Genomic DNA, 26097 nt, shown 5'->3' with positions numbered 1-26097 from the left:
AGTCGATAATAAAAGCATTTATCAATCAGGAGTGGTAATTGAAATGATATACAGGAAATACAGGACGTCATTTTTACAGTATGCAAAGAGAAGTAGGATAAAGGATAACAATTATAAGAAGCACCAAAGAGGAAAAGATTTTATCAAGAATACGAATGGGACAATCCATGTTGAATAAAACATTAAAGATAGTAGTAAATAATAAGACAACTGGTTTATGTGAGTATTGTGGCATCTATTGAGCGTGTTATTTGTAATTGTCAAAAGTCTAAGAGAGAGAGGAAATGAATGTTGAACTCAGAAAGTTGTAAGATCTTAAGTTTCGATCACATAATCCCAATGTTATCAACCCTTCACTGACCTATTAAGTATCGTATTGACTTTAAAGTTCTTTTAATCACTTATAAAGCCTTAAAGGGTTTAGCCCCTACCTACCTAACAGAGCTTCTATCATACTACAACCCATCACGCTCTCTAAGATCTCAAAACGCAGGACTTTTGATAATACCTAGAATAACTAAATCCACCAAAGGGGGTCGAGCTTTCTCATACGTAGCACCTAAACTCTGGAAAAGCCTTCCTAATATTATTCCAGGATCAGACACACTCACCCAATTTAACTCTAGATTAAAGACGCATCTTTAAGACAAGCATTCACTTAATGCAAAATATGCTAAATAAACCACCACGAGACTTGATTTTATTAGATATTATTTACTAGAACCATTTAACTTGTTATATAAAACACCATGTGCTGTGTTTTACCTTTTTTGTGTTTTTCGGTTTCTATTTTCGCTGTAAAGCTGCTTTGGAACAATGCACATTGTGATATACAATTTAATTGAATGAAGTTTAAAAAGTAATTAAAAAGGGATTAGAGAGTTTATTTCAGTATCTTAAACGAAATATGATGGTCATTTTTCTTTATATATATATATATATATATATATATTACTTATATATGTTTAGTAAAGTGGATTACTGTAATTACGGCTCACACTCCAGCACAGTAGATGGCGATAATGCGCCTTAATGTTAGTGCAAACCGCCAGAAAACCAAAGCGAAGAAGACGAATGTTGATCTGTGGAAACAAGTTGGATGTCGTGTACTTTTGTATAATCTTGGTATTTTTTATTGAAATTATTTTATTTGCACGCTGATAAAATGTCTAAATCGCTACCAATTCGCTTTCAGCTGAGCTCCATAATGGAGATAATGACCAAAACAGCGATTGAAGAAATATGCCGTATTGTAGAAAGCAAAGTTGCGCTTGTAGGTCGAGAACTGTCGTTTGTCAAGAGTGAAAACAGACATCTGAAGGAGAGAATGCTTTACCTCGAGAGCACAGGGAAAGCAGAAAACACGCGCATGGCAAAAGAAGAAACTGCTTCAAAATGTCGATCTGTTTGTGTTCAAACGGATGATGGTAAATATGATTATTTTATTTATAGACGAGATCACAGAAATGTTGTCTGTATTTTCTTCCTGCATTTGTATCATGTGCTTTACTGCTGACAGGATTGCGGCTCTCTATCGACGGGATATTTGGAAATGAATGGTGCTCCAGTTTGTGGGATCACAGGAAACAGCCTAGAGAAGATGCCGATCCTTATCCTGCATCACCTTCATCTTACCTGGTTCCCTTTCTCATAGTTTTTATTATCAGTCGTCATGATTTACTCATCCTCATAATGAAGAGTTTGTTTTTTAGTGTGCATTCCAATTAATATCAATATCAATAAAACTGCAGTTGGTTTGCTTTGATTTTAAGACAAAATGACAAAAAATACAGCTAACTATCACAATAAAAACATGATCACATAATAAAAAACATTATAAACAGCGTGAACGAGACAAACTCTTCATATGTTGTTGTTACAAATGTATATTCAAAACAAACACAAATGCCACATCTTAATCTGTTGACGCGACTCTCCAATCTTTGAAGTATCCAATGGTTCTTTTTCATCATCAGTCATATTTTTTAAACCACGAGAGAAGTTTATCAATGTAATGGTTTATTTATAGCACATGCTTTTATCCAAAGCATTCAAAGTCATCATAAAACGTTTCCGCATAAAAGTGCAAATCATTTTAATATCTCATATAAGTATGATGTCATTAAGATAACACACATTTTCTAAAATTTTACAGGACAAAGAAAAAACCTGCTCCAACCAAGCCCTTATCAAAGAGGAGGTCACGCACGAAGTGGACATTGGTTAACCTGGTTTTAGTCAAGGGTAGAATAACTATTAAGGGTTCTTGTATAACGATGTATAACTCATTTTCTTTGTTGGTCTTTTTTTACTGTTACAGGGGACATATCCCAAGCATCAGAAGGACTCTGGAACTCTTCTGAATGTGAACCCTTGGCCGACTCCAAAAAATATAACAACCATGCGTCTAATGAAAAGCTAAGCAGGCCTTCCGATTCCCCAGACAAACACACAAAAACTGTTGTTGATAACACTGTGGAATCGTTTATAGCACCAGTTGAAGATCCGTTGGAATTTGATGATCGCTGTTTACTCAACACATTTTCAGAAGAGCAGAACGCCCCGTTTCCCTCTGAGGACGAGGAGGACGCTATGATACTAGAACAATGTGCAGATACTGCCACCACTGCAGAAAATGATGAAAGCAGAATCAAGACACAGGAAGAACCAGGGATGGAAGAAAAGCCAGTGAGGCGTAGATTAAATCGCTACGTAAAGAAGGTGTTTCTTTGCCAAAATGCCCCTAAACACCAGAATACACAAACCAAAACTCACGCTGTGATCCACACAGGGGAAAGGCCCCATACATGCCGTTTTTGTGGGAAAGGGTTTTCCACTAAAGGTATTCTAGGAACTCACGAGCGCTGCCACACAGGAGAAAGACCATTTATCTGTGTTACCTGTGGAAGAGGTTTCACCCAGAAGTTCTGCCTAAACAACCATGAACGCATCCACAGCGGAGAACGACCTTTTACTTGTCAAACCTGTGGAAAGGCATTCGCTCAATACGCCACACTTGGTAACCACTTACTTGTCCACAACAAACAACAACAAAAACACAGAAGGAAGAAATCAAAGAAACATGTGAATTTATAGCATTTAATACACGTTTTTCCATTAAGAAACAAAGGTAGAACCTGTCTGTTGAATGCAACAAGAATGAATGCAATCATAAATCGTGTCGTTTGTTTTGGGAAACATTGTGAACCCGAAAAACAGCCACAGAGCAAAAGTTAAAGGTTTTACCAACGGGTTTCACTATACCGATTAGCTCATATATATATTTATATATATATAATTGCATATACATAAAAGTAATCTAAATTATTGAAAACTTGTTTGAAAGTAATAAAGAGTTTCCTTTTTTCATTTTTATTAATGTTTTTATGTGGATGTCTTGTCATAATTGTATGTGTTTTTGTTTCATTGTAGTTTCAATAATTTCACTCTCAGGTCTCAATCATTAATATAAAATGTCTATGTTATACTTGGACAGCCAGTAGGTGGCAGAGCTCAAGTAAAGTGTCATAAAAATACTCAAATTTACAATGATTTAATTATGTCTTTACTTGCCTAAAAATGCAGACGCACTAACTGTAAAAAAAATCACAGGCAGAACCTGGTTGGTGGTCATTGTTGTATGTTCCACAAAAATGCATTCATCAATCATGTTGTCTGTTTTGGGAAACAAACAAAACAAAAACAACCAAACTTTCCGAATCATATCCAAACTGTCCATATTTTCTATAACTGTTGAAGTTCTATGAAGAGCCATCTCTTCTTCATTTGTTGGGTATTATTGCTTCTGGTTTGTGCATTTCTTCACGGAAATCTTATAAAGTATGTTGTTTCTCACAAATTTAATACAAAATAAAATGTTTTAAAGAATGTCTATAGACTGATGTTTCTGTGATGTCTAGACTCTATCGACAGGGGTTTAGTCAAATATGAACAGCTGGTTCAATATTCTGGAAATAAATACATCCTGAGAGTCTTATTAATGTTCAAATGAACATGTTTAGACACTTTGTAGAGAAGCATTGTTTAATATACAGGTAACAGCATGCAGAAGCTTCTGTCTAAAACATTAGATCACTTTTCTTAGTCATACAGTAGATATCCTTGAACTTCAATAGACTTTTAATACAGCAGTGATCAATAAAAATATTCATTTTAAAGGTTCAATGGGCAGAAGAACACAGTGTTCTGTAAGAGCATCGTCAGGTCTTGAATTCAGAAATCATTCACCGCAGAACGTATTAGTCTAACACACGGGTGTGTATTAAAATCCTGTTTGTACTTATAACTTTTACCACATTCGACACAACTATAAGGCTTTTCTCCAGTGTGACTTCGGAGGTGAACGTTGAGAGCACTTTTTTGAGCAAAACCCTTTCCACAGTCCATGCACGTGTATGGCCTCTCACCAGAATGAATGCGCTGGTGTATTCGGAGATATGTTTTCTGAGCAAATCGTCTGCCACAGACTGTACAGGCAAAAGGTTTTTCTCCAGAGTGTGTCCGCATGTGTGTTTTCTGATAACTTAATTTGTTGAAGGCTCTTCCACAGAAAACACATTCAAACCTTTTCTCCTCTTTATTCCTTTTTTGGTTTTGGGTAGTGTTGAAATGAAGCCCTGTTGTACCGTCTCCATGTGATAAAAGTCTTGCATCACGAGCTTGTTCTTCAGCCTGTCTCTGCTGTATGTCCGGTCGCACTTGGTCATCTGAGGACATCGTGTATGTGATCAAATCTGCAGAGCTCTCGGCCACACACCTCTCATTGCTTCTCACATCGGGTCCTGTAATTCCATAAAATACACATGTAGATCAGGAGACTGTATAGGGACAGTTCACATATCCCCCCATATATGTCATTCCGAACATGTATGAGAAACCATCGGAGACAATTGGTTACTATGATTTCACAAACTATGCTGAACCCTGGTTATTTATCCTTACATTTATAAAACAATTTCCATGCCAACCATTCTAAACCTTCCATCTCATATCCGGTATAAGCGCATTGTTTAAAAGAACAAGATAAACATTAATAGCCATTTTGTTAATACTTGGTTGTTTCGACAAAAGGCAAATGACAGGAAGATCTGCAAAACCTTGTTTAATGGAGGTGCACCGTATTGAACATATTCAAACATCACTTTACTGCATAAATCAAAACAATGATATGCAATCGATGTCAGTTCACAATTGTACAGTATGAAACATGAAATCATCCACATAAATTAAATCATAATATTAGACACCTGTTCATGAAAACACATTTAGCCTTGCTGCTTCAAAGAAATCCTCTTTAGCATTAATATTGATTGTCGTATTGAAAACCGCTATTTTTTTGAAAAACTATTTTTTAGTTTTTAAACCAGGATTCTCAGAAGCACTCGAGGCGGCAATTTAAGAAACATTATTTCTGTGCAGTTTAAAATTGTGTTTCTTAAATCTCTAATACTGATGAACATTCATTATCGCTACATCTGAACCGCAAGGAACTCACTGGGTACAACTCATGAAACTTCGACTGTTGAAGTAAAACGTAACTTCACGTGTACCCTGCAAACGTGGCAGGTTAACATTTGAGCTGAAATACATTCAAAGTTCAGTGTTCTGAATTCTCACTCTGATTTCTTTGACTCTCGGACTTTCCTTGGCAGTGCCCACATCGATTCCGTACACGGTTGTCTGAATAAATGTGTAGAAGTTGTACAAGGCCTCATCATAGGATGCAGCAAAGACAAAGTGTGCCTTAAAGAGTTCATCGAAAGCTGCAAAAGCCGTCGTCCTCATGCAGGGAATCGCTTTCTGGTCCACGATGACATAAAACTTCTCAATGCTACTCCTTGTTTCCCCAACGCAGAGGAGAAAGGGTTTTGTTGATCCGACTTGCTCGAGGAACGCATTTATGCTCATCCCTACCTGTGTGCGTTTAACAAGAGATTATCACCAAACATTTACATTTACGCACTTGGCATATTTGATCCAAATTGACATGCATTGCATTATACTATACATTTGTTACTATGTGCAATCCCCTTGACCTTGGCGTTGCTAACGCCATGCTCTAACCACTGAGCTACAGGTAAGCCATTTAGACATTTTATGTTCAACTTCGCAACAAGGATTCTCTTCCCTAGATGCAGATGGCACACCTTTACCCAGATGACTATAGACAGCTTGGTAAGCATCACCCATAAACAAAACCCTCTTGTGATTTTAAACCTGTATGACTTCTGCAGAACACAAAAGAAGATCATTTGAGTCCCCATTCACTTGCTTTGGTTTTGTGTCTGTACAATAGAAGTCAATGGGTACCAACGGTTTTTGTTTACCAACATTCTTCAAAAATATCTTCTTTTGTATTATTTGTCATTATATATCAAAAATATTTATGAAACTGAAAACTATGGAGAGAGACAATAGAATCGCAAACTCCAGTCACTGCTGGCAAAACCAAGAAATATTTTAGGACACACCTTCATGAACTTGACCACACGACCAGCGGCTTGAGCCGTACTGACTTTCCCAATCTTCCTTGTTTTTACAGTTGGAGGTAACAGTTGAACGAGCAAGAGAATAGCTGCCACGTCACTGTCCCATCCTAGCAGAACAGAACATAACACCCAAACTCATGAGTACACAGTTAAACCCAAAAGCAAAACCAAACAACTACAAAATCCAAGTACATTTACCATAATCAGACTCCTGTTGACCACACAGAAGATCATCCATGTGTGCACCAAAAGGCAGGTTTCTGCAGTTAGCTATTATCCTTGGCTTGTAGAACGTCGGCCAATTCAAAACCAACTTCTTTGAGATGTCATCACCAAAAAGCATTTTAAAGTCCTGATCAATCTATTAAAGAATGTGTTAATGACAAATACGCGTAGAATTAAAAGACCATCGAGATTATTGTAACACTTCTTACCAATCCTGGTGTATCCAAGAATCGAGGAAAGTACTCAAGGATGGATGAAGACTTCTCCGGATCATGCATCACATTCTGTCTGTACTTGAATGTTGCTCTCATTCTCTCCATAATAACTGTCGTGTCTGTAGAATGCTTCATGAGGGATATGGCTTCTGTGCATTCATCACCAGACAGCTGCTCAGATGAAGATATCTCGCGCAAAGTCTTAGGACCATCTTGATAAAAGAACTTGGATGCGACCTTACAGTGATTTCCAGAGTTGCGCTGAACAGTTTTCAATCTGTAGGCAAGGTAACCCAGGCCACTGCGCGGATCGTAGTATTGTTCCTGTCGAAACATTCATAAAGTTGCCATCGTTAATGGATACTACAGTATTAAAGTATAGTGAATTAATAAACCGAAATATGGTCTGCAGTATAGTCGAATATTTACTATGGTACGGTTCAAAAACACTACATTTTCTATGAATCCTGATAAAGGATTTTTAGGTTTATTGTGGTAAACACCAAAGTGTACTACAGCATTTGGGATACAGTTTGATTGCAAAAATAAAAGTAGTTTCAATGTTATTTTAAGCCATTTATTTATTACGTTTGCTGTAGTGTGTCAGTAGTAACATTTCCAAACAATGGTAATAATCCATCTGAATAAGTATTCTCACATAACCAGTTGGTGAGCACTTATCCTTCAAATTGGGGAAAAGAGTAACAATTCCAAGAGCGTAGCTGATCCGGATATTAACTGGTGGGATCCTCCTACCACAGATGAGAAAAATCACAAAAGAAATGTTACAGATAAAATTGAATAGTGATAAAAAGCACTGCACGAGTTTAGAGTCGGTGCATATTTCAGATATAAATTAGAATGTCGATTATTTCACTGGTCAGTTACCCATGACTCTCTACCATATCTGCCACAAGGATGTTGACCAGCTTTCTTCGTGTCTTATCAGACAGTGTGTTGGTTTGCTCATACTCTTTCAATATATCAAATCCTCCTAGTTTTGAGTGCAGAGCCGCGTAAACTAGCTGTTAAAAAGACAACGCAAATACCAGCGGTCAGATAGAACATCATTCTTGGCTGAATCGAAGCAAGAGAAGAAAAATTACTCACATCTTTTGACACATTACAGTCGGGATGTTCCTCTACAAGCTGTCTTTTGCGTGTCTTTACAGATTGTGGAATGAGTGTAGAGTCTGAATATTTAGATTTCACTGATGACGAGGACGACTCGGGGCATGAGGACACAGAGATCTCAGACTCATCTCGGACAACATTATCTTAGAATCAAAAATGGTAGTACACTCAACAAGACCGTATTCATTTACATTTGTCAAAATGATGAAAACATAAATCAGCTGCTATTTAAGACACTCAATAAAATGTAAGACTTACATTTTTATTAAACATGGAAGCAAGTCATCTCTTACCTGATTTGTCACTATACAGAATTTTGAAAGAGGCATTAGTTGTTCTCACTAATTCGTCGAAAACATCAGCATCAACATCAAATCCGTCTGAGTCCTTTAGGACCACATTGGTTCCAGGTGGCAGGTTAAACTTCTCTGAGGCTTGAGAGGTCAAATACACACAGTGTCAAATTTAACCTAATGAAAATAACTGTATATTTTGTCCTGGCACTAATGTATTTTCAAAACCAAGTGATTTTTTTCAAAACAATATACTAAAAGAATGACTTATTACCATCATGTCAACAGATCGAAATGATAAATGTGAATTTTAAATAAAATATGAATTTTAATAATAATATACTGAATTTAGAAAATGCTAATACTACAAATGCTTTAAATAATATTGTAATTGTAAAAAATTTGAATATAAAAAGTTCTGTTGTTGTAATCTGAAATTTCTGTAAATACGTAGAAATACCTTCTATAATGAATTCGTCGTAGTCAAAGCAGTCGTTTTTCACTGGGATCCGGATCCATTTTGGGTCTCCTTTACACTCCACTTGAACCAGCATTTCTTCAGAATGAAGCACTCGTTGTTAGGACAATGGCGTTCAGTTTGCGTACTTTCTCACCAAACTAGCATATATGAGCCTACAGGCAATATGCTTCAGCCAGCCATTTGTCGTACACGTTCTACACTTGACTTTTAGATCGTCTAAAACAGCTTTATGTCATTACATGTATATATTAAACCTGCTGTGTTATATTAATGCGTATTATGCTAGGTGCTTTTAACTCCTTTCAATAAATATTATATAAGTTTGCAGGTTAAGTTGAGTTTGTATGTAGGTGGTGGGGAAAACCTGCGCATGAACAAATCATGATTCACTCAATTGTGAATTAAGCGGAAAGTGAGAAGTTCAATGTGCGTATAAATATAAATAATCTATGCTTTTATAAGCGAATGTGACCCATTGTCTTAACACCGTGTCCACACCACGTGAGACGTCTCCACGTCTGTGCTGTTTTAAAGAAACTAACACTTTTCTAATACAGAAGGTTAGGACAAAACTTGTCATGTGTTGCAACATCACGTCACGCATTTAGCAAGCCGTTACTTCAGCTGCCTCAACACTGCTCACATCAGAGCTACTATTGTTGTTTAACCCAGCATTATTTACTCATTTAACGATATTTTGTACATTATTTACCGATATTAAAATCACAACGTCAAATAAACACATCAACAAGGTTCTGCGAGGGTCAAATTTTTCCTTTAAGTTTAGCATATTTTACACTAAAGCGAACCCCTTAATCGACCTCAAGCCTAAACACTGACCATTTATTCTCAGTATTTTGAATAATAAGCACCTTATTGAACTGCATGTAAATTGACTCCTTGTTTGATGAACTAGAACAATCTTTCATTTCAGTCATGACTTTATGAGGCTTCAATTCGTAAATAGTCTTTCATTCTGCTTTGAAACAATGTAACATTGTAAAAAGAGAAATATAAATGAACTTGATCTTTACTGAAATAATAGCTTTTTTGATTAAAACTGTTTTACACTTACATTTTCACATTCTACTAATTTGTCCACCATTGACTTCCATTGTATGGACGCAAAACCACGGAGTCATTTCTCAAAATATATTCATTTGTGTTCCACAGAAGACACACATGTTTTGAATGAAGAGGGTGAACTATCCCTTTAATACCAGCGGCTGTCAAATTGTCTCATACCTCTCAAACTGTTTCTTTGTTCTTCTTCAGTTTTATTCCTCATGTAGCAATCTTCGAACATCTCCTCTTTAATCAGGACCATGTCTGGTTTCTCATGCAGCAAAGTTGGCGACTTAAAGATGGAAAACATAACAGAGAATCAGTAAGCTGCATTACAACATTGCTTTGTTTAATGAGCAGGTGTTATGGATCAAGTGGGGATGGGGTAACTGGGGACATGCCCCTGCATGGTGACCATCTTACCTGATTTCCCAAGAGATGTAAGACAGCGACAGATTCGGGAATGTGATTTCGCATAAAATGTAAATATAGTTATCTCGATTTTCTTCTTACGTTTATGCTCCCGTTTTTGTGGACGCAGTTTAAAGTTCACTATTGTTTTTTTCATGGAGTGGACTGCACAAACCACGTCCTACGTTAAAATGGGACCGCCGTTTCTGTGTTTAATGAACATGTCAGGACATGAGACACTAGGTATGTAGTGCATCTGCATGTTTTTTGATTATCAAATTTGATTTCTGTAGTTTCTATAATAGACAGTAAAGCAAATATATAATAAAACGACATTTACTTATATGAAATAGTGGTGTGCTGTTTCTTTTTATTATCGATTAGTTGATTGATTAAATGCATTTTATTCATTGTTGAATTTTAGTGTATTATCACTTGCAGTGAAGTTAAATGTTTGCGTATTATTTTTTGATCAAAAAACGAAGTGATAAGATACTGATAGTTTGTTCTAAAATGATATTACTTAACGATACTCTTTGTTTGCCTGTGTAAAGCCAGTAAAGCCTATGTGATGCAATAACACATCAACTTTTTGCCTTTCTTACAAAAAAGGATTATATATTTGATTGAAATCTACTCCATATGCATTCTATTATTCTATCATCTTATTTTGTGTGGCTGTATCTCAAGCGGTAGGGCAATGCACATGAAATGCAAAGGCAAAGGTTGTGGGTTCGATTACAAGGAACACACATATTGCTAAATGAAATGTGTAGACTACTTTTCTTCTACTTAGCCTGGGTTACACCAACAAGGATTAAAGTAAACAGTGTTAAGAGCTAAGTGTAACTATAAACACTAAAGTGTTAAGGTAACTAAATAGCCATGACGCTGTCATGTCAAACACCTTTTGCATGTAAAAGAAACGTAATTTTGCTATTTAAAACATCTCTCTGGATAATTCGTTGATCAGGCTGATCGTCCATAAACACATGACGGCGTACGGATATGACTGTTTGTTGATCTGCGACTGGAGCAGACATATGTGGTGGTTAGTTCATTTTCAAAGGGAAACATGCCCAAGAAACTAAGGGCTGATATTAAATGTGTTTTCTAGAGGAAATGGTATGTGTGTGTGAGTATGAAGGTGCGAAGAATAGAGGATGTGTATGCAGAAAAGAGATAAATGCAAAAGAATGCAAACACACACACATATTTCATTGCCGGACTTCTTAAAATATGTTGTTGTTGGGCACAATTGGGGTGTGTGGGGTGTCATGTAATGTTTTACAGAAACTCAGAAGAGTGTGAGCCGATTGGACAAATTCCAGGCTGCGCAGCACCCAGCTGCAAAGAAGAGAGACGGCGTGAAATACTATAAATATGTTGTGAAACTGTGAGACTGGTTGTTGTTCCCTTGTAAGACGTTGTGTCTGAAACAACCCAGCGCTGTATTTTTGAAATCTTCTGATCAATAAACTTCACTTTACTTTGACTGGCCTCTCTTCAATTTTGACCACGCTGGACATGGCTTAAATGTCCGTCACTCTTTGCAGCTGCAAATACAAATATTTGATCTTTTTGTGAACGGAAGCCACATAGGCTTAAAGGCGGCTGCCGCGCGGTAATTCCACCGCGTTCGGTGTGAATCCACCATTAGAGAGAAGAGCGAACTACTGGAACCATGAGCAGGTGGACCTCTCCCATCGACAGCCCGGTAGCCGATTGCGTTTCCGGGGATATCCTAAGTAGTGTTCAAAGATCTCCAAATCAAGCGTTATAACCGTTTATATAACATCCATCACTGAAATGTTCTGGATTTATCATGAGACTTTTGCCCGGGTCTCGCGAGAGGTTGGGGAAAGCTTTACATGTGTAAGTTATAAACCTACGTTTTGAGGTTATATCTTTATTAATTCTATGTTTGGCTAACATGTGTTTTCTTTAGTTTTGTGCTTTTTTGGGTACAGCTGCTTTGATACAATACAAATGAAGTGCTATAAAAATAAATCTGACTATGTCATTAGATATTACATATCATTTTGTGGTAAAGCGTAGTGTTGCACATTTTATTGGAGAAAACTTCAGAGTTATGTTTTTTTTTCACATAATTAGAAACACCACATTTATTAACGTTACATGTTTGCACTTTCCAAGTGTGTCCCAAAGGGTTAGAAATACTTCATGCCCACTAGAACGCTCGAGCCAAAAATAGGAAATACGTCATGGTAGTCAAGTGCATAGAAAGCGATGGGGGGTTTTGGACGCAGCCATTGAAAGCTGAATATTAGGACCTGAAAGCGTGAACTTGAATAATTAAAACCTGAATTTTAACGCGAAAAGATTTTCAAGTAATTCAAAATAAGGATACTAAAATTCAATCCGGTAGCTGTTTTAAATCCAAGTCCCGGTGATGTAAATCTGACGTTTAATCAGCGCTCCTTGGAAAATCCCAATCGCGAATCTGTCGCCATGTAACATTTGCTAGGAAATAGGTCAGATCAAATGCGTGCATGCGCTCGTCCTGCGTTAACACGACCCCCGGTGTAGACCAACCTCTGTTGTGTCGACATGTTCATCCTCGTCTCCACCAACCTCTCGTCTCCACATGTTCATGGACCATTCCTTACCAAACACACTGTCAACTACAGGCTGATGTCCAGTGTCTGCAAAACACGCAGACGTTAAACGAGGCCGTTTGGATGAATGCTTCGGTTTAATAATACATCACCTGTCAGTTCTGAATGTGGGAATGAAGCTCCAGTGCTGTCCATCTTCACCGCGTTTGTCCGGGCGGCTTGTAGTTCCGTCTCCAAATACCGACACTTCTGTAACAGAGCGTCGTTTTCACGCGCGCGTCGCGATATCTCTAAGCGCAAAAACAAAACATTCTCCTCGAGCAGTTTGCTTATTTCAGCTACAGCTGTTTTCGCCATCGTTTCCATTATGGATGTTAACTGTGTTTGAAAATCAACCGAGTTCATGACGTCCATCGTTTACGAAAACATATCAATATAATGAATAAAATACCCGCGTCACAGGCCGACAGCCAGCACTGTATATCGGTTTTCTCTGGCACGTAAAGCCGCTGTGTTCAGCTTTCTTGTGAGGGAAGAAGCATTACTAGCATTGCGCACAACAACAAGATCATGAATTACCGTAAAACACCGCGCAACAACATCGTTACCGTAAAACACCGCAGAGGTGACCCGTAATCGTTCATTCTTCAGAGGGTTTACTTTGGCATTTGTTACGTTAAGCTTGTTAAGCTCTGCGAGTTTGTATTTTTTATACTAAATACAACCAGCAACATTTTGCTGGTGCACCTGAATCAACATATTGTTTTATTATGAAGAAACTGTCCCATGTAGATACTTATAAACTCTAAAAACAGTTCTGTGTTCGGTTCTGATGACATCTCTGTTATCTCCTGGGACAAAACTTTTTGTTCTTTCAACACAACCTGTAACACAAGTAAAACAACACAAAACTTTAACTTGTGTTAAAATGAGCACTTCCATTTTAGGTGTTCTCTAAATGTAGCGTAAAGGCACCATTGAATTAAAAGTAGGCTTTCGGAATATTGGAGTGTTTGTTATAAATTATTTCTATTTTGAGTCATTCTTTTTCTTAAATCTATCTTCCATCTTCCTTTCCTCCTGTAAATCACACTGGTTGTTGTAGATCGCGCTCTTGCCTGGCATGTCTGCATGAGGTATGTCTAAGCCTGGGCGGCACTATACTGACTTCAATCATTTCCCCGGATACAATTACGATCATCGATATTATATTCATAGTATTTATAAAAATATGGTTACACTCATATATACACCAAATTCATAAGAAAACACCATTGGAACTTCTGCTTCATGCTGACTTAAAAAAGGGATAGTTCACCAAAAAATGATAATTCTGTCATCATTTACTCACCCTCACTCACCGTTTCACCTGTGTTTTTTAGCACAAAAGAACATATATGGAAGTATGTTTGTTATCAAACACCACCGAGTACCTTATTGGGAGACAAACTAGTTAATGGTGCCCCACAACTGTTTGTGTTTCCGCATTCTTCAAAATATTTTATTTTGTGTTCAATAGAACACGTTTGGTACAACGTGAGGGTGAGTAGATGAGGTGAACTATATTTAATGCCTTTCTCGGATGCTCTTAATTTGGAGGATTGGATTTTATGCAGTTTCTTGGGTGTCCTGAGAGGTTGCTACACAGTATAATATCTTTCTATTTTTCTAACCAGCTGGGCACCAGTTTCTCGATTACTCTAAATCGTCAAGCTGTAATTAATATCCTACCTGTGATAATCACCACATAGATGGTAGTACTATTAACGTATGCATATCAGTACGGCTTTGGTTTGGCTGTAGATAATCAGGCCAAGACCCACTAGGGAAATCTATACCTTGCTTATTGTCTTTTATCGGTAAAGTGATACAAAACATCCCTGCTGGAACTCACAAAAACACTATATTTGATGGTTGATACACTTTTTTTTTTATTGTTGCATTTATAACTTGAATAACCAGTTATTGAATGAAATATAATAATTGATAATAAAAGCGTACTACAAACATTCCAGCAACATTGCAGCAGAACATTGTAAATAAAACAAGGTAACACGGGTAAAAAAATAAAAAGACTCATTCACTCTGGTAGTAAGCAGTAGTCAGTGCATATGATGAAGAGCGCGCTGAGACAATACAAACAGAATATTTGATCAATTAATAATCCTGTTACTTAAGGGACTTCCCTCATCTCATACAATATAATACATACGATGCAGTACCATCAGCCAAAGTTTGACTCAAATTCAGAAATCCTCCGCATAAATGTAGCCACACGAGGATTCAAGTTTTGGAGTTTTCTTTGGACAGATGACCCTGTCCTTCTACTTGTGCCCGATTTTGATGTACACTTGGTGCCTTCTGGATTAATCCTAACGAAAAACCTAAGGAAGAGCATTTTCATTGTAAAACAATAGATTAATTGTGCAAAGGCTACTCATGCTTAATCATTTACAGTGTGTATTAATTAGCTTTAAAAATAGTTCAATTAAAAATTTTAAATAATTTTTACTAGTGTGACACATGTGAAACGGGATACTCAAATGCCAAGCAAATGTTATTCCCTATTATTAAACGGTTCTGATTGGCCAGTCGCGAAATTTGCAGGTTCGTTCCCAGATAACAACCCCTCAAAACTAATAACACACGTAACCATGATGCAGCAAATCATTTTGACAGTTTTTTTTACAAATTAAATATAAATGTCTTTTAATAACAAATATGACATTACATTCACAAATGATTAAACCAAATTGCCTGTTTGTGACATTTGAATGTCGTTTCTGACCTTAAAACCGAAAGTAAACAGCTCTTCCTCGCAGAATGTCAGCTTTCCGGAAAAAAAGAGCTAATAAAATAATTCAAAATCACATTTCATGTCCTTTTTTTCTAATATGGCAAGTAGCCGCGTTATAAGGGGGATAATATACAAGCAGCCGGCTGTTATCGCTAAATAAGCCCCTTCAGTGTGATACAAGACCCTCAGCTTTGCGTCAGGCCCTGATCATGCGTGTACATTATCCTTTACTTTTGTATTTTCTCGGTCACATGAATCATTTGTTAATTTACCAGCACGTTTATGTTTTGAACATGAATGTACCTCTGCAATTCACTGTATTATGTAACACTGATTGTTAATATTACTTTACATTTACATTTATTCATTTGGCAGACGCTTTTATCCAAAACGACTTACAAGTAGTTTTTTTTTTACAGTGGCATATTACTGCAGAGCAATCAGGGGTAATGTGCCTTTCTCAAGGGCACTTCAGTCTTGACCTGCTGGCACTTAGATTCGAACCGGCAACCTTCTGATCACTTTATTCATCATCTCGCCACAGCCTGTACTCACAGATCAGGAAACCAGGTTGACCTCATCTACACCTGTAACTGCACCACAGACAACATTAAATTCACACAATTTCTGACCACTTCTTCATCACTTTCAACATGCTCCTCTCTACATGCACTACGCCAACACCACCACCTGTTTATTTTAGACAGAACCTTCGCTCTCTCTCCCCAAGCTCCCACACATCATCAACAGCTCCCTGCTCATCTGCACTTTTCCATCCACATTCAAACAGGCCCAGGTCACGACCCTAGTTAAGAAACCCAGATTTGACTGCTCTACTACCGACAGTTACAGACCTGTCAGTCTCCTCCCATTTATTGCTAGAACTCTTGGAAGGGCATCGGTACTTGGAATGCTGCTTTTTTCCATCAACACGACATCCTTGGGACCAATCATACGGGCATACGGCTTCTTGTATCACTGTTATGCTGACGACACCCAGATCTACATCTCGTTTCACCCAGACGGTACCACTGTAGCAGCTCGAGTAACAGCCTGCCTTGAAGACATCACAGCTTGGATGAAAGAGCATCACGTCCAGCTGAACACGGCCAAAACAGAACTACTCGTGTTTCCGTCACACCCCACGGTGCAACACAATCTCACCATCCAACTTGGCAATACCACAATCACTCCTTCCAAAACAGCCAGGAACCTCGGAGTCATATTTGATGAACAGCTGTCCTTGAATGAACACATTGCAAAGACAACGCGATCATGCCGATATGCCTTATTCAACATTCGAAAGGTTAGACCCTACCTCACTGAGCAAGCGGCACAACTGATTGACCAGTCACTGGTAATCTTAAACTTGGACTACTCCAATGCTCTCCTTGCTGGTCTGCAAAGGCTATCAAACCACTACAGCTGGTTCAAAACGCAAAAGGGCTGTGGTGAAACCCCTTTTCATTTCTCTCTACTGTCTAACGGTTGAAGTCCGTATCAGATTCAAGTCACTGATGCTTGCCTACAGGACTATCACTGGATCTGCACTGGCAAACTTTCACCCCCTCCTACACCTCATCAAGAACCCTGCGTTTAACAAACCAGCGACCAGTAAATCGCTTTCCCGCTCATTCTCCTTCACAACTCCTTCCTGGTGGAACATTCTTCCTTACTCGGTCCGGTCAACCACATCTCTCACAACCTACAAAAAACTACTTAAAACCCATCTCTTCTACGAACACTTGACATACCTAGTATGTACTAGTAAAACCTAGCAACTTTGTATTAGCACCTATTGCAGCCCTTCTCAAAGTCCGGAGGTAATTCGTTCCGGACCCGCCAAGTGCCAAACACACACACATGCAGGCACGTCGCGCGTACAAACCAGTGTAGGGGCCTTTCTGGCTCCACTCCGTGCCTATCCATGTCATCCGGTAAGTAAATGGTTTCATTTTCTACAGCAGAGCTGATAACGGACATTTCGAGAATGTAAACACAAACACGTCACGTGCTGCCTTGGTTGAACAAGAGACGGAGCTCTAACGCCTCTCGTCGCATTTATTAGCATGATTTAGCACGGTTAGACAACCGTGTAGAAAACATGAAAACCTAACTGTCCGGGAATCTTGTGTTTTTGCCGCCTTTAGCAGTGTTTACTGACTACTTCAGCTAAAGCGCGTAGATATAAATTTGAAGTTATCAGCCCCGCGTGTGCGTGGTTTTTCTTCTCAAATATGTAAATGAGAAAGACTTTTGGCATTTTTTTGTATAAATATACAGAACTGTATGTAACAGTTAAGACAGTAAACGCAAGTACGACTAGATAATACCATGAATATAATGATAAGCTTATAAAGAGTTGATTTGCAAAATAAGCTGTTCAAAAACAATGTTTAATTGTGCATTCAAATTAAAATCAATGACACTGAAATTGGGTTCTTTTGAATAAGTAATAATGTAAAATACACCTAACTAACACAATAAAAACATGATTTAGAAACATTTAAACAGAGTTGTCCGTTTTTCAAATGAACTCTTCATAAAGAGTTGATTTGGTATTTAAAGTTATTTCAATGTTTATTAAAAGCAACTTTTGTAAACCTTTGACATTGACGGGAATTCAGATTCGGACCTTTGAATGTTAACTTTGAGAACCTCTGACCTATTGTATTACTGCTCCTGTATGACATATCGCTTATTGCTCCCTGAACTCTTTGTAAGTCACTTAGGATAAAAGCGTCTGCTAAATGACTAAATGTAAATGTAATCATCTTGTCTACATGCTTGATGATACATGTGTGGTTCCTTTGCTTGCGTGTTAAGCTGAGGATCTGTCTCGTCATTATTTGTGCTTTGATCACCATATAAAGTCTTGCAGACATTATGAAAGTCCACTCCTGTAATGAACAGATGCCAACCATCCAAACAGTACTGAGTGTCTATAAATATTATTATAAAAAAAAGAAAGAACTCATGCCTGTACATGTTCACTCACCTCTGAATGAGCTCTAGGGTGGTACTGGCTGACTCCTGATACTCTATATTGAAAACATAGAAGCACCCGAAGAACACAGACAACGCTGCCATGAAGTCAAGCTGGTTGTCTATAGAATGTGTGACTCTGCCCTCAATGCTGATGAACCACTTGGATGATGTCAGTAATTTATCACCTGAAATAGAGTCACTGTAAATAAAGAACCAAGCACAGAGTTTGACACATTATGTTTCATAAAAATCTCTTGCCAAGCATGATGAGCCTTGGTGTTGCTGGTAGGGCCATTTCTTTTTCAATGGACATCTTGGTTGAAGCTTCCTGATTAACAAAAGATAACAATCTTCCATTGTATGGAGACAAAACCACCAATTTCTCAAAACAAATTATTTTGTGCTCCACAGAAGAGTCATGTGCAGTTTTTTTATTACATGAGGCTGAATAAATGAAGACAGAATATACATTTTTGGGTGAAATATCCCTTTAAGACCCTCCCGTAAATAGCACCCATCTCTTACTTACACGTGCCGACATGAATATAAATGTTTCCTTTTCCTTGAAGTGTTTCATCAGTAACAAGATGGCAGATATGGCAGTCTTGTTATTATTCGCTTCAGCGCCATCATCCTCAATCTCATTCAAGAAACTCTGGATCTCTTCGCTCCACCTCAGCTTCTGACTATAGAAGTACTTCAAAATCCTCTTGGCTTTAGTATTAAAGGTTTCACCGAATCGACTTCTGATGTCAATCCCGGTCAGCGTCTGGAAGTGCCTGCACAGTCCTCTTTCTGTGAACAGGAACGGCCAGTGAAGCTCTATTTCGCTGATGGTGGGTGAAGGGCACGAGTTTATCATGTGTCGTTGGTACACGTAAGTCTGTAGCATCAGGTCATCAACGTTGGGCAGCTCGGCGGCTCTCGGGCCTGCGGACTGAAAGATCTCCGCCGCAACCTTTCTCTTCATTTCAAGAGTATCCGGAGTCTCCCCGTCTGGGATGGAGGGCGGTTGCCAGTTAATGCAACCGTAGCTGTCTACTTTACCATATCTGACTTTTTTTAAATCGCAGTCGTCCTGGTTTGCGCCTCTTTTGGCTGTTAGGCTTCTAGGTCGACGGATCCTGTGTTCCAAAATGTCTCTGTTCACATGCTCTACTCTGGTTTTAAGTTGTCTTTGTAAGAAACTGTAACCACTTCCTAATTGTTCTCCTTCCTCAGAGATGTCTCCAAATGTCAGGGGGTACGTAGACACGATGTATCGCGCCACTTCCCCGCATGCCGCCAAGTTTGGGTTTGGGCATAGGACTTGCATGGCTGCCACGACAATTCTAACAAACTCCCTTCTTGATCCAGGTCGAGCCCTCTTTCCAGTGGATGTCGCATGAGCGAGATCAGAAGACATGCGTTCCCACGGAACCTGGAAGTTTCTGATCCAACTGGAATTTGAAGGACAGTAGGGGATGAAGGTCTGCTCAGGAAGGGATTCAATTGATGATAATGGAGTGAGCGCGATCTCAGTATGCGTTCTTTGTATCTCGGTTCTCGGCGTGATCTCTGTATCTTTTTGTTTATTGCTTTCTTGGAAAAAATCTTGGAAAGAGGTAAAGAGAAATAGGTTTTACATTAAAAAGGGTAACAATGTACCTTACCAATATATTAAACCATCTTTTTGTATTTTCCTAAACCCCTGATGATGCGCTGATGCACATACCTGACTATGGAAAACCATGGTTCAAAAATAACATTAAAATGCTTTTAAAACTTCAGGAGAGATCTTACATGGATTCATGGGTAAACCACCAAACGTTGACATCTGTGCTATCAGTATGGTGAAAACCTTGGTAAAACCTTATTTTGTGGTAAGGTTAAAATTAGAATGCACTTGTTTGCATTTCTATTCAAATGAGATACAGAGTCAAAGTTTTGAAACAGTTTATGTTTAAAAGGTCTCATGTATTAACTCTCCCGTGAAGTATTGCAAATATAACCTATATATTTCCTAACCATTTAGCATGGTGCAAAAGGCGGAGTTAAAAATTGCACCAATATATATTGTTTAAGCTGTTTACATCTATATATTACTATTAGTATTTATAAGGATTTGTTTTACCTTTTTGCTTAAATGTTTTCACGAGTTTTCGACATTGTATTGGTTCCAGAAAGTCCTGAAGATCGGACACCTCCACTAAGGAAAGATCCTCTGTCTTCTCCACACCCACCACAAAAGCAAGATGCTTGACCACATTTTGAAGTTTGCTGGAGTCCAGTTCTGGGAGAATTTGTTTTATTTGCTTTTGGATCGCACCTGTAACGATTACAGAAAACAGACAACATATTTGTGACTCTGGACCACAAAACCAGTCACACTTTGAGAATAACCCACTCAAGTTTGGCATCTCTGTAATACTTAGAATTTATGCTTTCGGGATAATCTACAGTCCACAACATCATTCCAGCGGTAAACCAATAGAGAGCGTTATGCAATTGGTATACATGATTTAAGGTTCAAAAACGCTGTATTATTCCACTTCCTGTGTATGTTTGTATGTCCTCTTTGCCCCGCCTTTCTGATTTTACAAAGCTCATCCCTCAGTAAAGCGAGGTGTGCTATGTTTGGCGAGTTAACTAGTGCGTAGTGATTGGTCGACACCTTACTTGTGATTAAATTTGGGCGCTCTTAGTCAAATCATACCACGAGCTGATGTAGATTTGTGGGGGTGTGTTTACACGAGGCTTTTCAGGAAGGTATGGGTGAGCATTCGCTTTTAGATAAAATGCATCTTTGGTTCCGACACTTACATTTGTGCATTTTTACGTGTCTAATACATGCAGCGGCAACTTATAAACACACCAAAGTGTTAACTTTAACGATTTTTGCACCCTCAGATCCCGAGGTTGTCCGATCCTAATAAACCATACATCAATAGCATATTTATTCGGCTTATCTCGATTTCAAAAATTGATGACTGGGGTCTGGTTTTGTGGTCCAGGGTCACATTTATAAAGAATGCATTTTTGGTTCGAGTGGCACGCATCTGTAAACATGTGCTTTTGTATGCATTTTGCATCCTGTTCTCTCTGCACATACCTCTCAAACTGCTGCATTGATCTTCCTCTGTATTATCTGAAGAGCAATTATCAAATGTCTCCTCTTTAATCATGACCATGTCTGACTCTTCATCCAGCAAACTTACTGGCTAAAGACAGCAAACCAAAACAAATACATAAACAGTGTGTTATGAGAGCTGCACGAGCATCAAGAGCAGTACTGTATGTGAGACAAACCTCTACTGTATTGACGGACGAGCTCAGATCCGTGTCTTCACTTTGATCAACATTGGACTCCTCCTCGTGTCTCCATAAGTCCAAGCACCATTCCTTACCAAACACACTGTCAATTGCAGGACGATGCCCAGTGTCTGTAAAGCAAACATGCAGTGCAGTAGATACCTAAAGCTCCGTACATGTACTCATATGTGCATCTACAAACGTAAATGTCTAACCTGTCGAGCAGTCGCTGAACGAAGCTTCCGTCCTGTGCACTTTTCCAGCGGCTTTCCGCGCAGCTTTAAGTTCCTTCTCCAAAAACAGACATTTGTGTTGCAAAGATTCGTTTTCACGTGTGCATCGCGATATCTCCAACCGTAGCAATGAGGAATTCTCCTGGAAAAGTTTGCCTATTTCAATTACAGCTGTTTTAGCCAACGTTTCCATTATGGATGTTAACTCGGTCTGAAAATCAACACCGTTCATGATGTCCGTCTTTACTGGACCTTTAAGGAACGCAAGAAATGATCAAGTGCCCAAATCCTCAAAACTGCTTATTTTTAATCTAAAGCATCAATGCCACTTCGTTAAATGTGACATTTACAGAAACAAAGCATAGCGTTAGACAAAAAGGATCATGGGAGGAATTACCGTAAACCACCGTATACACGAGTTTCGAAAACATGGGACTTACCCAATCCCCACCTAGACCCTAAACCGACTCAAGAACACTCAATATTTAGTGACACATATAGTTTTAACACTTGAACAAAATTGAATAATACGACTTTTGAAAATGACAAAACAATAAGGTGTTCTGTATTTTAAACAATTTAGCCATATGGTGAATGTGTAAAAAATGTAAAGTCATTTAAAAAATATCCTACTAAATTGTAAACAATAAAAACAAATCTTACATTACATTACTTACATTTTATTTAAACAGTTATGTCGATAACAACACAAACGCATTCTGGAAGATAAAAGATGACAGTAAAAATATAAAACCGAGGTATAAATTCCCAAAATCTAATAGCATAAATTCTAGACATTGCTTACAATTGTTGACTACGAGTAAAGTTTGGCTCTTCATAAATCATCTCACTCTCAAGGCTCTTCGACTGCCAGGCAGAGCTCGGTTCCAACTCTCAAGAAATACACCAGCATGTTATTTTACACAGTAACACAGTGTCCACACCCCTGCTTGCACACATACATCTGGCAGACATCTATTTTATCTCTGTATTTACATCTGCCACAAATGACACGACGTCATAACGCTAAAACGGTATGTCCACGCGGTGTGTTCGTACAGACCTGACTTTGATAGTCTTTGTGTTTTATTAGGGTTGGAGCTAAACTTCGCAGGACGGCCGATTTCCAGGAGCAGGATTGGTCTAGCTAACAGTGCAGAAACGATGCCAACAGGTCCTTAAACGAGGCACGAAGTTGGTCGACTATGGGTTTGAGGAGTCTTGACCCTTACAGAGTATCATTGTTATTAATGTAACTCCAATTTGTTGCTGATAAAAATTGCCCTTTTATTCTATATATAATGAACTAGATAGCTGTTGTTACGCATAATTGACGTATTTAGGTCTGTGGGTAATATTTTGTGAAAAGTTTCTTTTTAGTGGTTCATGGGGCAGGATTAGCACTGACTTTTCGACTTCAAAGCTTCAGACTAAAGCTAAATACAGCTTAATAAACAGATAATTCATTTACATATATTCTAGTTTATCTAGAGCACTGGTGTGTATTAAAACCATGTTTGTAGGTATAACTTTTACCACATTCGACACAACTATAAGGCTTTTCTCCAGTGTGACTTCGGAGGTGAACGTTGAGAGAACTCTTCTGAGAAAAGCTCTTTCCACAGTCCATGCACGTGTACGGCCTCTCACCAGAATGAATGCGCTGATGTATTCGGAGATATGTTTTCTGAGCAAACCGTTTGCCACAAACTGTACAGGTGTAAGGTTTTTCTCCAGAGTGTGTCCGCATGTGTGTTTTCAGACTACTTAAATAGTTGAAGGTTTTCCCACAGAATACACATTCAATCTTCTTATCTTCTGAAGAAGTTGTATTGTTTTGTATACTGTTGAAATTCATATTGCTAGGAAATATTCCAACAAACTCATCAGGGTTCATATGTGGCTCTGTTGGATTGTCACCATGTGTTGTAGGTCTTCCATCAAAAGATTGTTTTTCAGCTTGAGTCTGCTGTACGTTCGATTGCACGTGGTCATCTGAAGGTATCGTGTACGTGATAAAATCTGTGGAACTTTTGGCCACACATCTCTCACTGCTACCCACGTCAGGTCCTGTAAATACAGAAAGCACACATGTACATCAGAAGATCATTCTTATAGCACAAAATAACAAAGAGCATGTTCTCAAAGTCTCTCTTACTTCTCAGATGGTTGCTTTTATCTTCTTCAGACTTCTTTTTACTTGAGGAATCTTCAAATGTCTCCTCTTTAATCATGATCATATCCGGTTCATCATCCAGCAAATTTACGGTCTAAAAAACGATAGATTTTACATTTACAATTACATGAGATAAAACTCTTAAAAGCTGTTTGAAGAGATTTTGTAGGTACAGTACATCAATAGTCATATGCAAGACCAACCTCTACTACGCTGACTGAAGAGCTCAGATTCGTGTCCTCATTTTGAACCAAGTTTGACTCCTCGTCCCTCCATAGGTTCATGCACCATTCCTTGCCAAACACGTTGTCAATTGCAGGACGATGTGCAGTGTCTGTTTAAATCAAATAATATTAACAAATATAGCTGCAAGCAGCGATACGGGGCTGAGAACCAAAGGTGCACGAATGGAAACGCAAAGCCACAAGAGCAAAAATTGACATGAACTGCAAAAGTGAGGATCAACTGAAGAGCTTGAATATGAAGAGCTTGTATTTAAATCTAACAAATTTATTTAAACATCACATCAAATTAAATGTTACATATGAATATCCAATCCTCCAATCCCCAAAACTGCAGTGCTTGGGCCCTAATAATAAATAAAAACACGGCCAATAGATCCACAATGCCACCACACGCAAGCACAGGTTTCTAAAAAGGAAATTAAAAGGATAATACAAAAGTAAAGCTAAACTCAAAAGCACAAATATTCAAAACTATATTCTATTATTATTGCACCAATACTAAATGTATGCTGGCAGCATAAAACAATTGCAAAAATTTGTAGTGTACATCCTTTTCGATGTAAATATGCAAGGAACCATCTACCAATATAGCATATTTGAATTTTATCCGATTAAAATGTAAAAGTGAAAACACACATTAGCTGATGTTCGGTTACACATTACGGTTTTCTAAACTGTTACCAAATGTTCAGACAAAAAAAAAGATAAATATTTTTAAACTGTATTTTGTATTCAACAGTGAATTATTTTAGCATCCTGTGAAATATACTAGTATGGGATATCCCAGGAATAACCCAGTAACGTTACACTTAATATACACACAGTCTGGGGTTAACGTTAGTCAAGGGTTCGAGCTCAGCCTTTGTGAGTTGAACCTAGAAACGGATTGGATGACAAAACCCATTTCTGCGTTTAACAAAAGATGTTCATTTACAACAGCTACGTGATTTCAACATGCATCGTACACGATAACACAGCGAAAGTTTGATCAAAAGAACCGCGAGCCCACCGCTGAATGAATCTTCAGTGCTGTTCCTCGCACAGGCGGTTCTCCGAGCAGCCTGAAGTTCGGTCTCCAGAAACAGACATTTCTTTCTCAGCGAGTCGTTTTCGTGTGTACATCGCGTTATCTCCAATCCCAGCAAAGAGTAATTCTCCTCGAAAAGTTTGCATATTTCAACTACAGCGGTTTTCGACAGCATATCCATAATGGATGTTAACTGCGTCTGAAAACCAACCGCGTTCATGATATCCGTCATTTACGCGAGATTTCAGAAAAAGCCCAAACCAGTTCGCGTCTCCCGCCGTGATTTCTCAATGAAGTTACGTTCGCTTTTCTCGACAAAGAGAATGTCACTCCGTTCATTACGATATTTGTGCAGACAGAGCAACAGACATAAATATCGTCCAACAGAAAAGCATCATGGGACGAATAACCGTAACGCACATTATAGA

The 26097-nt window shown here is 38.3% G+C and overlaps 3 protein-coding genes across 5 annotated transcripts; 1 reads left to right on the top strand and 2 right to left on the bottom strand.

Moving 5' to 3' along the window:
* The first annotated feature begins 1040 nt into the window (after positions 1-1040).
* Positions 1041-3886, top strand: LOC306893944 (uncharacterized protein). The gene is made up of 4 exons (XM_079456127.1): positions 1041-1427; positions 1520-1638; positions 2156-2222; positions 2321-3886. The coding sequence occupies exons 1-4, from the start codon at positions 1166-1168 to the stop codon at positions 3094-3096; spliced, it is 1224 nt and encodes a 407-aa protein (XP_079312253.1). The 5' UTR covers positions 1041-1165; the 3' UTR covers positions 3097-3886.
* A 143-nt stretch (positions 3887-4029) lies between these two features.
* Positions 4030-13533, bottom strand: LOC306893943 (uncharacterized protein). Of its 3 annotated transcripts, none has more exons than XM_079456125.1 (13): positions 13065-13533; positions 12890-12999; positions 10103-10214; positions 8837-8932; positions 8377-8517; positions 8060-8226; positions 7838-7974; positions 7608-7701; positions 6944-7273; positions 6708-6870; positions 6492-6616; positions 5638-5934; positions 4030-4802 (listed from the first exon to the last, which is right to left on the bottom strand). In XM_079456125.1, exons 1-13 carry the CDS (start codon positions 13324-13326, stop codon positions 4791-4793), a joined length of 2046 nt encoding a protein of 681 aa, XP_079312251.1. In that variant the 5' UTR covers positions 13327-13533; the 3' UTR covers positions 4030-4790. The 3 variants fall into 3 exon arrangements, with proteins under 3 accessions (XP_079312251.1, XP_079312252.1, XP_079312250.1); XM_079456126.1 differs by lacking the exon at positions 4030-4802 and having other exon boundaries at positions 5107-5934; positions 13065-13202; positions 13364-13452; XM_079456124.1 differs by lacking the exon at positions 4030-4802 and having other exon boundaries at positions 5107-5934; positions 13065-13523.
* Positions 13534-14821: 1288 nt separating this feature from the next.
* LOC306894912 (uncharacterized protein) lies at positions 14822-25997 on the bottom strand. The gene is made up of 12 exons (XM_079457751.1): positions 25652-25997; positions 24601-24731; positions 24380-24491; positions 23718-24291; positions 22204-22484; positions 21986-22119; positions 21789-21897; positions 20811-21005; positions 19227-20290; positions 18956-19025; positions 18708-18882; positions 14822-15296 (listed from the first exon to the last, which is right to left on the bottom strand). Exons 1-12 carry the CDS (start codon positions 25899-25901, stop codon positions 15137-15139), a joined length of 3255 nt encoding a protein of 1084 aa, XP_079313877.1. The 5' UTR covers positions 25902-25997; the 3' UTR covers positions 14822-15136.
* Between the last annotated feature and the right edge of the window lie 100 nt (positions 25998-26097).

Source organism: Barbatula barbatula, assembly GCF_947034865.1.
Source record: "Barbatula barbatula genome assembly, chromosome: 5".
Classification (NCBI taxonomy): Eukaryota; Metazoa; Chordata; class Actinopteri; order Cypriniformes; family Nemacheilidae; genus Barbatula; species Barbatula barbatula.
This window is presented reverse-complemented; position numbering and strand designations above follow the sequence as displayed.